At 51.8% G+C, this 14,417-nt stretch overlaps 1 protein-coding gene across 1 annotated transcript in view; it reads left to right on the top strand.

The window, feature by feature from the left end:
• The first annotated feature begins 4,795 nt into the window (after positions 1-4,795).
• PCDH19 (protocadherin 19) overlaps positions 4,796-14,417 on the top strand; it is a 127,969-nt gene continuing 118,347 nt past the window's right edge. Inside the window, exons 1-3 of the mRNA XM_075538899.1 lie at positions 4,796-8,616; positions 11,394-11,534; positions 12,238-12,565. Coding sequence (XP_075395014.1) covers positions 6,470-8,616; positions 11,394-11,534; positions 12,238-12,565 — 2,616 coding nt within the window. The 5' untranslated portion in view covers positions 4,796-6,469. The remainder of the gene's footprint in view (positions 8,617-11,393; positions 11,535-12,237; positions 12,566-14,417) is intronic.

Here is a 14,417-nt window from a genome sequence, read left to right as displayed (position 1 = left end):
GTGGAAAGTTTGGGAGCGATTCATAGCTTTTTAAAATCTGTTTCCTCACAGCCCCCACCTCTTTTGTGTTTCCTGGGAAAGGCAGGCGTCAGGGCCAGGGTGAATAGTTTTAGTACTTAAGATACACTTTGTTATTCATTGTTTATCTAGCTGATACAGCTCCCCTGCTGCCGCTGCTATTATCTTTTGCTACAGGGTGGGAGAGAGGGTACAGTTAAGAGGAAGAGAGAAGAGGAAGTGCGAGGGGTCCTCAGGGACTTCTCTTGATCCCCTTGTGCAGTCTTCCTGGTGTTTCACAGGAATTAGAAACAGCTTCCAGGATGGTGGAAACTACACCCCTCCCTTGCCCAGCAGGTCCACCTCCTTAGCTTCTGCTCTTAATGACTTGCATTGTCATGCCTGGGACAATGGAGTGGGAGACTGCAGAAATGGAGCAGAAGGGAGCAGAATTTCAGGAACCTGTCAACAAGGTATGCCTTACTTCCTCCTCTAGCATACAGTGGCACGCTGGCTGCTGCTATTAAGTGAATCAACTGCATTTTTAACTTCACAAGGGGTCATCTTTTAAAAATTCTCGGTACCTAGTACAGTGTTGGGCACACAACCAGCACTTGTTGCTTTCAGGAGGAAAGTGGTTGAGTTCTGTGTAAAGAGGTCATCCTGTCAAGTCATTGAATTCTACTTCCACATTCACAGTGTCTTTACCTCCAGAGGAAACTGCACAGATTAAATAGGACGCTGACCTGAATAATAACACATTCCGGTTGTGTCCTGTGGCCTTCATTTTCCTTCGTTGACACTCTCATTTTTATCAGTTATTCTAGGGATTGGAACCTAAGTAAGGAGAGTAGACATGCAGGAAGGAAACATTTCGTTAATTTGGCTCTTTTTAAAAAAAGTCAAGCATTTTTTTTTCTTTTTCTAATAGAACATTCTTAGGCTCTTGGTCTTACCAGTTGGGTGAAAAGAGATGGTTTATGAGATACAACCAAAGGCAAGCTAGAGGATTATCCATTTGTCTGCAGCCACAGCAAAGAGACTGAAGGAAAGCAATGGAAGGGAGAAGCAGCGAAAGGGACAGGAAAGAGAGGAGACCAGAGGAGAGAAGAGAAGGAATTGCTTTCAAAATGCTTCTCTTTCTCCTCCTCTCTCTGCTTGTTCTTTGTATCCTGGTCTCTTAATTCCTATCATCACTATTTTGGAACAAAATCTATCTTGATTAATATTGGAAGAGCAAGACTGACCTTCACACACTGGCTTGATTTGAATGTCAGGATGCCTTTTGCTTTTTTCCCCTCTCCTCTTCGTCGCCGTCCTCCTCTTTCTATTGCCAGTCAGTATGCGTTCAGTGGCTTGACTGAAATTAAACACACACGCACACCTGCAGATTTTGATTTTGCCCTCAGTAGCTCCAAGGGCTGCCCCAGGCGGCAGTACACTGCACTGGTACCCAAGGCTTAGTGGTGCTCAGCTGCTCTTGAATCAAAAATATCGATGACGGTCACTAGATGTCCCTCTTGTGTCTCTAAAGAGGCAGAGTAGGCGGGGCTCTCTTCGGGATCAGAGTTAATGGAAGCTAAGGCGGAAAGAACTTTCTTTTTTGTTTTTATTATCGCCACGCAGCACGGTTTTATTTAGTTACTTAATAAATTCCTAATTATGAAGGTGTTTTCGACCACTAATTTAGTCACAAGCATTGTTGGAGTATAATACTGAAGTGTACCTGGTAGAAAAAAAAAGATTCCCAGAGCAAATGGTGTTGTGTATCTGTAGGATTGGATGGGGGTGGGTAGGGGGGGGTGGTGGAAGAGCTTTTTTTTTTTCTTTTTTCTTTCCAGGGGCAACTGTCATTTAGAGCTTAGGGTAAGGGGAGTGGGGAAACAGGAAAGCAAAGGCGCCCCTCTCAGTCTCCCACAGCAGCAGGGTGATACGAAGGCGGTTTGCTCGCTGGAAGCACTTGGGTGCTCCGCTTGGAAAGGAGGGGCACCTGGCTTGTGAGCATCTAGCAAGCAGGGAACCAGGGGCCATCCCTTCAGTCCAGCCCGTTTGTCTCTGCAATGCAGAGCATGTCTTTACAATGGGATTGCAATTACAAAGGTAATGACACTGTACACGAATGGGATTCTCCCATTTATCTTTAAAAGACAGCAGAATATAGACATTCTATTAGCACTCCCCAAGGTAAGAGGTCCGCAGCCGTCTTATCTTGTTGTGTGCATCTTTTCAGATGTCATGGCAATGTTAATCATTTTACCTGAGTAATTCTTCCATTTCTCATTACCTGGGGGATTGTTAATGGCCGAGACGACTTCTCAGACTCTTTGCTCCCGCTCAATCAAGCCGTGGAGGCGCCAGTTTACTTGTATTGATCAGCGGGTTCCTGACAGCCTTCGCCACAAGGAAGCAGCATCATCCTTTTTTAACTTAAAGGGGAACAGATCGCCTTAAAGTTTATGGCTAAAAGCTTCTAAGCATAGCATGCAAACATTTTAGCATGCTGCTAATTGTTCTGTTTAAATAGTCCAAGCACTATTTTAGAAAAGCTGCCAAACGCTGAACTTACATCCCGTGATCAGATAGCAAGTCCATTTCAAATGCCTTTTTAGGCCTTTTTAATTAGACCAAGATGCACTTCATTCCCACTCGCTGACATCAAAGGTAAATAACCGTGATAAATCAAATGGAGCCTTTCTTTGCGCGCCCAGCCCGCGAGGTGTGCCCGCGCGCTGCCTGCCATGTTGTCACTCTCCTTCACTACTTGCCCATTTTCCCAATGGTGTCTGAAGGATAGAAGGCGGGCTGTGGGGCTCCCTCCCTCCATGTCCAACTCTGCTCCCCACCCCCTCCACCCCCAGCAGTTCTTATTGTCCCAAATTAAACGCAACTCATTGCGGCTGCCTCAGGCTTCGCTTTTATCCTTGAAGCTCTGAGTTGAGCTGCGTCCTAATGCAAAGGAAAGAAACTGACTCCAATGCGGAGAGCAAATCAAGCTCTGGTCCCTCTCCGGGGTCTTCTACTGCCATGTTCAGGGGTTCTCAAAATCACACTCCATGCCTCTCTGTAGGAGGAAACTGCCTCTCCCCACACTCATTTGCACCCTCTCCCGCCAAGGTAGGGGCTGCTGCTAAGGAAGCTCGTCTCGGCAGGAGAAGGAGTCTTTAAAGCACAGGGGTTGCTCTCTGTAAGAACATGGCAATTTTGAAAAACTCACTATGTGTCCTGATGCCCGCTCCCCACGTCATTCTCCCTTTTCTTGTCTTTTAAAGGGCAAAAAAAAAAAAAAAGGAGTCTCATTTGAAGCCCAGAGGCTCCGGACAATGTCGCCGGGCTAATTAGGACTGTGTTCATCCAAGAGTCGCAAATTTCCGAGGCGACTCACTCAGAGGAGAGGTTTACTCTCTCAAGAATTGTGGATTCAGAACTGCTCCCTCCCCCAGCCCCAATCTATGAGAAGAAGAAGAAGAAGAAGAAGAAGAAGAAGAAGAAGAAGAAGAAGAAGAAGAAGAAGAAGAAGAAGAAGAAGAAGAAGAAGAAGAAGAAGAAGAAGAAGAAGAAGAAGAAGAAGAAAACTTGTTCAGCAGCGTGTTTTGGATTCCTCTAGCCTGTGACCTTAATTAAGAGCCTCCGACAGGGAGGGAGGAGTTCCCCCTGGTTTTCCCGGCGCCTTCCGTCCGGAAGGCCGGCCGAGCTTGCTGTCAGTGCCGGCGAGGAGCTTCCCGGCACTAGCACACACTGCCGCCGCCGCGGCCACCGCCGCAGCGCAGCTGGCCCGCCCCTGGGACCTAGGCCCCTGGGAAGGGTCGGGGTGCCCCGCACTCCGACGCCGGCTGCCAGCTGCAGGCGACCTCCGCGGACGGGCGCGGGACTCCGGCTTTGCTGCCGTGGTGCGGCGCGGTGCGGCGGGGCTTGGCCGCGTCCACCTCCGCCAGCTCCTCCGAAACCTACAGTTTATTTATAGGGAGCTCAATTCTTTTACAGGGCGGGTGAGGGGCAACGAAAGGATCCCTCCACCTCCGCCGCTGGGTACTTGCCCCACCGAGCCCATTTGAGGAACAAGCATTGGTCAAGAGCGCTTGGAACCGGCCCGGGGCAGGAGCCCCGCTGGGCTGCGGGGGGAGGCCGGGGAGTGCGGCGTCAGTCACGGGCTGGGGAGGACAGTTCAGGAGGATGGCGGCTTTGGCTCCCAGTCCCGGTGAAGACGTAGCAGGCCAGCAGCGGACCATTGACCACTGACTACTCCCGGGGCGGTTGTACCTTGTACTTCGACGCGACCAAGAGAGGAAGAGAAAGACAGACAAACAGACAGACAGACAAACCCAGGGCGAATAGACAAAGAGCGAGCGAGTGTGCATATTATTTTCAAGAATTGAAGCTATGTGAGGGAGATAAATGCGCTGAGAGAATCAAATCCTCATCTTTACTGCTATCTCTGCAAACCCACGAGGCGCGCAGTTCCCGGGGAAGCTCGGTGACAGCGCCAGCACCCCCCCCTCCCCTCTTTGCCCCCCACGTCGCGGTTCCTCAGACCCAGGTACCCCCGCCCGAGCCACCCGCACTCCGGCTGCGGCTCGCGGCCGGCCGGCAGGGGTACCTCTCCGCCAGGCCGGTGTGTAAGTTTGGGGCTGGCCCCGCCCCGCCCCGCCCCCCTCCCCCCGCCTTGGACCCGCCCCAAGCCCGGAGCCCGCTGGGCGGCGCGCTGATTGGCCAGCGCCTGGCGTAGCCGGGCTCAGCAGCTCAGGCTTTCAACCGCTCTCTTCAGACTCGGCGGCCAGTAGTTTGCGGCATCGGAAGGAGCAGCAGCAGCAGCGGCAGCAGCGGCGGCAGTTGCAGCGGCGGCGTCGGCGGCGGAGGGCGTAGAGGGGGGGCAGACAGACAAGCGGGCGCAGACAGCAGCACAGCTCCTGTGCACCATGCCCGGCTCGCCCGGGGGACTCTGGCACCCTAGCCCCTCGCGGGCTCGTGGCGTGTAGCGCTCCGAGGGGTTCCGGCTGAGCGGATTCATCTGAGATCGGAAACCTCCCGCCCCAAACCCGTCGCCTCCTGCTCGCTCACACGCCACACTCACACTCCACACACTCCCTCACCCTCGCTCGCTCGCTCGCTCTCTCACACACACTCAGTCCAAGACAGACAGCGAGACAGACCTCCCGAGGTCGCGAGCGCCCTGGAGGGAGGGAGGCCAGCGCAGCGCGGCCAGCGCCTCTTCGGAAGGATGGAATCGAGACGCTCCCGCAAGTAAACTTTGGCGGCGACGTAATCGTCGACCGCGGCAGCTGCTGAGGGGGACCCCAGCGACATGCGACTGGGTTAGGAAGGCGTCTTCCCGTGGCGGCGGCGGCGGCGGCGGCGGTAGCGGCCCTCTGAGCGACACTCCAGCCCAGACCCGACGAGGAGAAGACCCCGGTTCCCGCGGCAGCGGCCCCGCCTCTCCCGGCCGGTACTGTGCTTGCTTCCCCTCCCCTCGAGCTCCTTCCCCGCCCCTCGGGCCAGCGGAAAGAAGAGGACTTTGATTTTCTGCGACGAATCGCCGCCCTCCTCTTTCCCCAAACTTGCCCTGGAGGCTCCGGCTGCGTGGGTAACTGGTTTCCCAGACGCAAACGCCCTCTGTCCCTCAGTTGCCCTGGCTGGGGGACTTTGCGCCCACCCCGGATCCTGGACAGACGCGCCCCTTAAGCCCCGCAAAACCAGCCTCAGCGTGGGGGGGCGAGCGCGGGTCTCCAAGGCCTCTCTCCCCTCCCCCCTTCCTGGCCAGTCCCAGGACCGCCAGCCCGCTGAGCCAGATCCCCAGGCGCCCGCGGGGCTTGCCAGCAACTCGTGCTTTCCCCCGCGACCCCATTCTCCCCCCAAAGGCCTGGGAGAGCCCAGCGTGGCCCTCACGGACCCCGGAGGGCGCGTGCCGAGCGGGTCCTCTCTCCGCAGTGAGCCGGGACGGCTGGGGGGAGGCTCCTGCGCATGCCAGGTGCACAGACTGCGCGCTCGGCAGCCCCCGGGCCCGTGCGCCTCTGCCCGCCGGGCAGGATCTGAGAAGCTGCGCCTTCGCCGCCTTCACCGCCTGCGCCCCAAGTGTGCTCCGGACTCCGTCGCGCGGCGCTGCGGGGACCGTGCAGACGCCGCCCGACCCGCAGCCCTGGGCCGCTGCGTCCAGTCGCGTCCGGCTAACTTTGAAGGGGCCAAACTGAGTAGCCGGGCTGGAGGGACGGGGCTCGGGGCCGCGTGGCGCTCCCTCGGCCCCGCGGAGCCCCCGGGCTCCCCCCAAGCCCCCACCAAGCCTGCCTCCACTTCAGCATTGGAGCCGGCGCGGGTGTCACCCCCGCGCCGCCGGGCCGCTCTGGGCGGGACTCCTCCGGGGGCCGCCGGGGCCCCAGGACGCGCGCAACAGGCGGCCCGAGCCGGCGGGAAGCTGGAGCGCCGGCGGCGTCGGTTTCGGAGGGGTGTGGAGAGGCGAGGGCAAGCAGAGCCCCGCGCAGCCATGGAGTCGCTCCTGCTGCCGGTGTTGCTGCTGCTGGCCGTCCTGTGGACGCAGGCGGCTGCCCTCATTAACCTCAAGTACTCGGTTGAGGAGGAGCAGCGGGCCGGGACGGTGATCGCCAATGTGGCCAAGGACGCGCGCGAGGCAGGCTTCGCGCTGGACCCAAGACAGGCCTCTGCCTTCCGCGTGGTGTCCAACTCAGCCCCGCACCTGGTGGACATCAACCCCAGCTCGGGCCTGCTGGTCACTAAGCAGAAGATCGACCGAGACCTGCTGTGCCGCCAGAGCCCCAAGTGCATCATCTCTCTGGAGGTCATGTCCAGCTCCATGGAGATCTGCGTGATTAAAGTAGAGATCAAGGACCTGAACGATAACGCGCCAAGTTTCCCTGCGGCACAGATAGAATTGGAAATCTCAGAGGCGGCCAGTCCCGGGACACGCATCCCTCTGGACAGTGCCTATGACCCGGACTCGGGCAGCTTTGGAGTGCAAACCTATGAGCTCACGCCCAATGAGCTTTTCGGCCTGGAGATCAAGACCCGTGGCGATGGTTCACGATTTGCGGAACTCGTGGTGGAGAAGAGCCTGGACCGAGAGACACAGTCACACTACAGCTTTCGCATCACTGCCCTCGACGGAGGCGACCCACCACACCTAGGCACCGTGGGCCTCAGCATCAAGGTGACAGATTCCAATGACAACAACCCGGTGTTTGGTGAGTCCACCTATTCGGTGAGTGTGCCAGAAAACTCACCGCCCAACACGCCTGTCATCCGCCTAAATGCCAGCGACCCAGATGAGGGCACCAATGGCCAGGTGGTCTACTCCTTCTATGGCTACGTCAACGACCGCACTCGCGAGCTCTTCCAGATAGACCCGCACAGCGGCCTTGTCACGGTCACCGGGGAGCTAGACTATGAAGAGGGCCACGTGTATGAGCTAGACGTGCAGGCCAAGGACTTGGGACCCAACTCCATCCCCGCACACTGCAAGGTCACTGTCAGCGTGCTGGACACCAACGACAACCCACCCATTATCAATCTACTGTCTGTCAACAGCGAGCTAGTGGAGGTGAGTGAGAGCGCCCCCCCAGGCTACGTGATCGCCCTCGTGCGGGTGTCTGATCGCGACTCTGGCCTCAATGGGCGGGTGCAGTGCCGTTTGCTGGGCAACGTGCCCTTTCGGCTGCAGGAGTACGAAAGTTTCTCCACGATCCTGGTGGACGGACGGCTGGACCGTGAGCAGCACGACCAGTACAACTTGACGATCCAGGCGCGCGACGGCGGGGTGCCCATGCTGCAGAGTGCCAAGTCCTTCACGGTTCGTATCACAGACGAGAACGACAATCACCCACATTTCTCCAAGCCCTACTACCAGGTCATTGTGCAGGAGAACAACACTCCCGGCGCCTATCTCCTCTCGGTTTCGGCCCGCGACCCAGACCTGGGTCTCAATGGCAGTGTCTCCTATCAGATTGTGCCGTCACAGGTGCGGGACATGCCTGTCTTCACCTATGTCTCCATCAACCCCAACTCCGGTGACATCTACGCACTGCGCTCCTTCAACCACGAGCAAACCAAAGCATTCGAATTCAAAGTGCTGGCCAAGGACGGCGGCCTGCCCTCGCTGCAGAGCAACGCCACGGTCCGGGTCATCATCCTGGACGTCAACGATAATACTCCGGTCATCACGGCCCCGCCCCTGATCAATGGCACAGCTGAAGTCTACATCCCCCGAAACTCCGGCATAGGCTACCTGGTGACCGTGGTCAAGGCAGACGACTATGATGAGGGCGAGAATGGCCGAGTCACCTATGACATGACCGAGGGCGACCGAGGTTTCTTTGAAATAGATCAGGTCAATGGTGAAGTCAGAACCACCCGCACCTTCAGCGAGAGTTCCAAGCCTTCCTATGAGCTAATTGTGGTCGCTCACGACCACGGCAAGACCTCTCTCTCTGCCTCTGCGCTTGTCCTAATATACTTATCCCCTGCTCTCGATGCCCAAGAGTCCATGGGCTCGGTGAACTTGTCCCTGATTTTCATCATCGCCCTGGGCTCCATTGCAGGCATCCTCTTTGTCACAATGATCTTCGTGGCGATCAAGTGCAAGAGAGACAACAAAGAGATCCGGACCTACAACTGCAGGTAGAGCAACTTTTCTTTCTTTGTCTTGGATGAATCAGGTGTGTGTCTCCGTGGTGTCTACTTGTGAAAATCCCAGTGCTTTTGTTTCCTACTTAAATGCATGCAGCATACTTACCATGCTTTTTTTGGGGGGGGAGGTGGGATGGGGTGGGGGTGGGGTTTGTGGTGGTTCAAGTAGATCAATTCTTTTGATCTGACAATTTGCTGGAAGACAATGCTTTAGTGTTCCAATGGAATCTGTCATAAAATGATGATGAGCGGAAAAGCAATGATCATTTAAAAATTTGCACAGCTGTCTTCATGGAGTTATGGCCAGAAAAAAAAATAAGGGAGTTGAGAGTAAGAGAGAAAGCGAGTGAAATTGAGATTCCTCTTTCCAGAAATACCTGCAAACATCACAACTTGATTTCACATCACACCAGTGTTTGGGGACAAGAGAGGGAGTGCTTGCTGGCAGCTGTCCTGTCCTGTTGCAGAGAGAAACTCCAGAGAGAACCTAGAAGTTGGAGGCTGGGACTAGAGACAAAGTAGAAGGGAGGAAGATCAGGAGTGGGAGGGGCAGGGGAGGGAGAGCAGGTGATTAGTGGTTTTGACTTTATTCTTGGCTTGCTTTCTATGTAGTTCCCAAACATCTGGCGATTTAAGTGAAAATTCTACCAGGCATCTATATATTTCCCAACTATCTAATTGGTTGGTGATGTGGTGACCAAAGAGCCCAGTAAGAGACACAACTCTGAATCCAGATGTTTGAGCAAAACTGGAGTTGATGGCGATTTGCTCTAATAAGAGACTCTGTTGTGGCATTCAGATCTGGTCTCTACCAGTGGATGTCACTATGAGCTATTATGTGACAATTTCTCTGGAAGTTTGTGCAGACCGTGTGTGTGTTTGAGAGAGAGGAAGAGATAGAGAATGCAGAAATGGGGAAACTTGAATGCCACTTAGACGTTTTCTTAAAAAAAAGAGTACGTTATAGCTACATTAGGTCTTGCTCAAGCCTTTTCTTACAACTGGAGAACTAAATAAGTCTAATTATTTCTGAATCCAATTTAGGATATACATGTAATTTTTTTCCAGCAGTGTCTCATCGAAATAGTTGAAAAAAAAAGTTGTTTTTTTTAGTTTGCTGAAAATGAATGGCGCTGCTATTTCCAACCCAGGTGTGTGTGTGTTTTCAACACACCTGCACATCCAGTGTGTCTTTTGTGCCATCTGTGCTCGCATGTTAATCAGTCAAAATATGTTCCTGTAGGTCCGATCTGTATTTGACACCATCTGAAATGCACACTTCTGTGAATCAGAGCTCGCTGCATATGTAACAGCCATGCAATGATTGTTTCCCTTTTACTATTCTCTGCGTTACACAAGTTAGTAGACAAATGCTAACCACACATGAATATCAATCAGGTGCCATAAAAGAGCAGCTGCAATGCCTCATCAATGCTTTAATCCTGTTACTAGTGAAATGGCCGTGACTTTTCTTTCCTTCAGCACCGAGTCATTTCAGATGGGAGAAATGGAAATTAATATTGCTCATACCTTTGAAACCTGGGACTGCCAGTGGTGATTTTTCCAGGAGAAAAATTCGGGGTCTATAAATTTTTATTTCTATGGAGATAGTGATAGAGGGGACTCTTTTTAAGCCATTTGCTCAGCAAAGAGTAAATGCATAAGACTCTTTCCTTGATGAAAAAGAAATCCACTTGAAATAAAGATATTGAAGGCCTTGCCACCTCTTAGTGATCTATGCCTAAGAGAGAGCTCTTTCCCAGAGCTTGCCAGAGAGATCATTAAATAGAGAGAACAGTTGAATTGGGGGGTGGGGGACCAAAAAACCCCTTAATGCCCTCTAACTTCACCCAAATGTGTGTTTTGTAAAGTGCTCTGTTCCCTGTGATGGTTTGGGACTAATGAAGTACACTTTAATTAAATAATTGGTCAATAAAGAAAGGGTTGTACAAAGAATGCTTCAGCTGAAACATTGGACCTGCACTGCCCAGCTCACCCATCATGGGTAAACAAAATGATTAGAACTTCCTATTGATTCTGTAAACAGATCAAAAACAAAAACACAACACAAAGCCACCCCAGTCATAGGGTGTTTGGGATTTCATCTGCTCCCAACACCAGCAGTAACACCAGCTTGCCATCACTGGAAGTTTGCCTTGGCACAGGGAGAAAGTGTGAAGGAAACTCAGATGCTAAGCTCTAGGTAGAGCCCAGAGGCTGAGCAACAAGCATTCCCTGCTGTCTACAGGCAGTTTCCCCAGCTGCTTAGACTTTGGGGGGCTTATTTTTCCAGGCATCCATCAGTCAGAGGTTTCTTGTTCTCCCTCTCTGTAGGCCCGCTTCCCCAAAAGCATTCCTTTCTGAGACTTGTGGATGATCTGAAATCGCTTGCTTCAATTGGGCTTCCTTTTTGTATTCAGACAATTAGCTTTGTCAAGCGAGAATACAGGCAGTCTTCTTGTAAAAGATCAACCTGTATTATTTATTAACTATTGTTTTACTGATGATCGCCCAGAAATGGAACTTCCAAACCATCAGCTGAATCGTGTGTGCAAAGTAATGGATGACTTTTGACAGTGTGGCTCCATTTTAATGTCTTTCTTTTGACAAGTCTCTTACTGCTCGGTGTCTTTGGTGCACGTTACTGGGTCTGTGTCAGTGTTAATTAAATTGAGCTCTTTATGTTCCAGTTGCAGCACAGCTGCTTGTAGGTACACACCTGAATGGAGAAGGATGCTGAATGCACTAACCTTTAAATTCCTTTGCAGTAATTGTTTAACCATCACTTGTCTCCTGGGCTGTTTTATAAAAGGACAAAACAGCAAGTGTCTGCATTGCATCTCGGTTTCTCCCATTAGCGAGGAGCAAGACAAAAAGGCAGAGGAGAAAGTGAGCCTAAGGGGAAAGAGGTAAAAAGGCATTTCCCCTCATTCAAATGGGTTTGGCTATCAGATTTCTCCAAGAATGGAGAGGGGTGGTTGGGGAGTGGGAAGGAGCAGGGCTGGGGTCAGGAGCCGGACGGTGTGGCGGGAAGCGCTGAGACTTTGCCAAAGGAGAGGTCTGATCTACCCCACCCCAGTCCAAGCCGGATTGGGCCAATCCTCCAGGAACTTGACTGGGGGTGTTTGCCACAGGGCCAGCACCTAGAGGAACTGGCACATGGTTTAATGTTGATTGTCCTCTATCTCCTTTTCTATTAAAGTGGCACTTTTTATTTTACCCTGGAGTCCCTGTGGGTTCCAGGGAAGCTCCATATTTGAGCATTTCATGCTTTTTCTCCCATAGGCTCAACTTTCCCTGACCCCCTGAATAGCTGGCCACTCACAATGAAAAATTCCAAAGTGTAGAAACTTTTAGTTTTGGCGGGGGCATGGTGGTGGAATTGATGGTAGTGGTGGTGGGAGGTCGCCCATATATTTGATATGGAAACTTGATGGCCCTTAGCTTGTTTTCGCATGTACAAAGCACAGGGAGAAACCTGATGATGTAATGCGCCAGAATAAGGAGCTGGAGTGGAGATGGGGTGCAACCCTCTGGGGTGCTTAATGTTTATTCATCAGTGCCTGGTTTGGGAGGACGTTAGCGATTCATGCTGCCTTTTCTGTCACATAGAATCGCTGAGTACTCCTATGGGCATCAAAAGAAATCAAGTAAGAAGAAAAAAATCAGTAAGAATGACATTCGCCTGGTACCCCGGGATGTGGAGGAGACAGACAAGATGAACGTTGTCAGTTGCTCCTCCCTGACCTCGTCCCTCAACTATTTCGACTACCACCAGCAAACACTGCCCCTGGGCTGCCGCCGATCTGAGAGCACTTTTCTGAATGTGGAGAACCAGAATACCCGCAACACCAGCGCTAACCACATCTACCATCACTCTTTCAACAGCCAGGGCCCCCAGCAGCCAGACCTGATCATCAATGGCGTGCCTCTGCCAGAGGTGAGTGCACTTTGCAAGTTCCCCCTGGGGGGGGGGGAGGGAATCTCCTTCCTCTGGGCTGCTCTCTGAACACCATACACCTCTCCACTGGCAGGACCCCAGGCAGGGGTGGGGAGAATATCCTTGCTTAAGCTCACTTCTTTGGTTAGGGTTTTCCACTAGCATTTTTCAGGGCCAAAGGTTGGACTTTTGTAGGTGTGGGTGTTGGGAGTGGGAACTCAAGGGCCCCCAGCTCTTGGAAGTCCCATATAGTATCCTGGCTTCATGCAAATTTGTTCTGCCTGTTGCACACATAAGGAGCCCTGGCAGTGTAGTGATTGCTAGCTGAAAGGTGTGTGGTTTGAGCTCTCCAGTGCTCGCAAAGAGGAGAGATGGGACCATTGGCTTTCTAAAAGATTTATAGCTATGGAGACCCCATAGGGGCAGTTCTACTCTGTCTTATGGGGTTGCCTTGAATTGAAATAGGAGCTCTGGGAGCTCTGTGGGTTAAACATTGGGCTGCTACCTGCAAGGTCAAACCCACTAGCTGCTCTGAGGGGACAAAGATGAAGTTGCCTGCCCCTGAAAAGATTTATAGTCTAAGGAAACCCTAAGGAGCATTTCGCCTCTGTCCTCTAGGCATTGCTGAATTGGAATTGACTTACTACAGCATTGGGTTTGAGTGGAAATCTACTTGATGGCAATGTGGTTTTTTTTGGTTTCTGTTTTTGTTTTTAATGTTGCAAATATAAGTCCCTGGGTCACACAAATGGTTTGCACTTGATTGCTAACCCAAAGATTGGTACTTGAAATTCACCCAGAGACACAGTGGAAGAAAGGCCTGGCAACCTGCTTCCATTAAGAACACAGCCCTGGGGAGTAGCACTGCTGTTCTGAAATATGTGAAGTCTTCATGAGTTGAATCACCTCCATAGCAGTGGGCTTGGTGGTCGATATGGCACCCGAGTCAGTCAGTTGTACTCGTATGTCTGTCACAATGAGTTAGAAAGAGCCAAGTAGTGCTGAAAGTGGATGAAACCTTCCAATGCCCAGAGGCAAGGTAATTCAGCCTCCTGGTGTTCCCTTTCGCTGTTTCTGTGACCTTACCATTGTTCGTTAGCATCCTGCTCAAATTATAGATGAGCTGATTAAGGGGAAGTCGGAGGCAAGCAAAAACCAAACCAAACCAAACAAATAAAAACAAAACACACAAGCATAAAAACCAGTATCTTGCCATTTCTTCGCCCTTTGGGTAATTTTACTTGACAGATGAGGGGGTAGAAACTCACTCATAATGAACATTTCAGCACTTAATGACATATTTTGACTCAATTCTGTTTAATTTTACTGGGAGTAAATGTTTTCAAATGGAAGCATTGTTTTTGTGTGTTCGTTTGTAACCATGAGATCAAATGTTTGCTGGCTATTGAATGATTTCAGGATGGTAGGATGGTATATGTGGATGCTGTTGGGTGGGTGGCTGGCTGGAAGGCTATTAAAAAGTCCTTAAGTTGATTTGCATTTTTGATAAATTGCTTAAGTGTCTGTTTGGTTGGAAATTGGATGCACTGGGAAGTGGATGTCCACTTTCCAATGACCAATACATGGCATGCTGGATACTTGTCGGGCAGGGGCATGTATTGATCACTGTGGGTGCATTTAATTCTTGCCATTGGATGTCTTGATAGATTGCTCTTTGTACATGATAACGCTAAGGTCCAGAGGTGATAAGTACCTTATTTAGAGTCACGGAGCAAGTTAGTGAGACGGGGAGGATGCTCACAGGACTCCACACGTCCCCTGGTGAGTGTGTTTTAGGTCCACCTGCTTGCCTTATGAATAATTTAGCTGGAGGCACCCAGGCAGTGATTCC

The sequence above is a fragment of the Tenrec ecaudatus genome, chromosome X (genome assembly GCF_050624435.1).
Source record: "Tenrec ecaudatus isolate mTenEca1 chromosome X, mTenEca1.hap1, whole genome shotgun sequence".
Taxonomy (NCBI): domain Eukaryota; kingdom Metazoa; phylum Chordata; class Mammalia; order Afrosoricida; family Tenrecidae; genus Tenrec; species Tenrec ecaudatus.
Note: the sequence above shows the minus strand (reverse complement) of the source record. Positions and strands in the feature narration are given on the sequence as shown.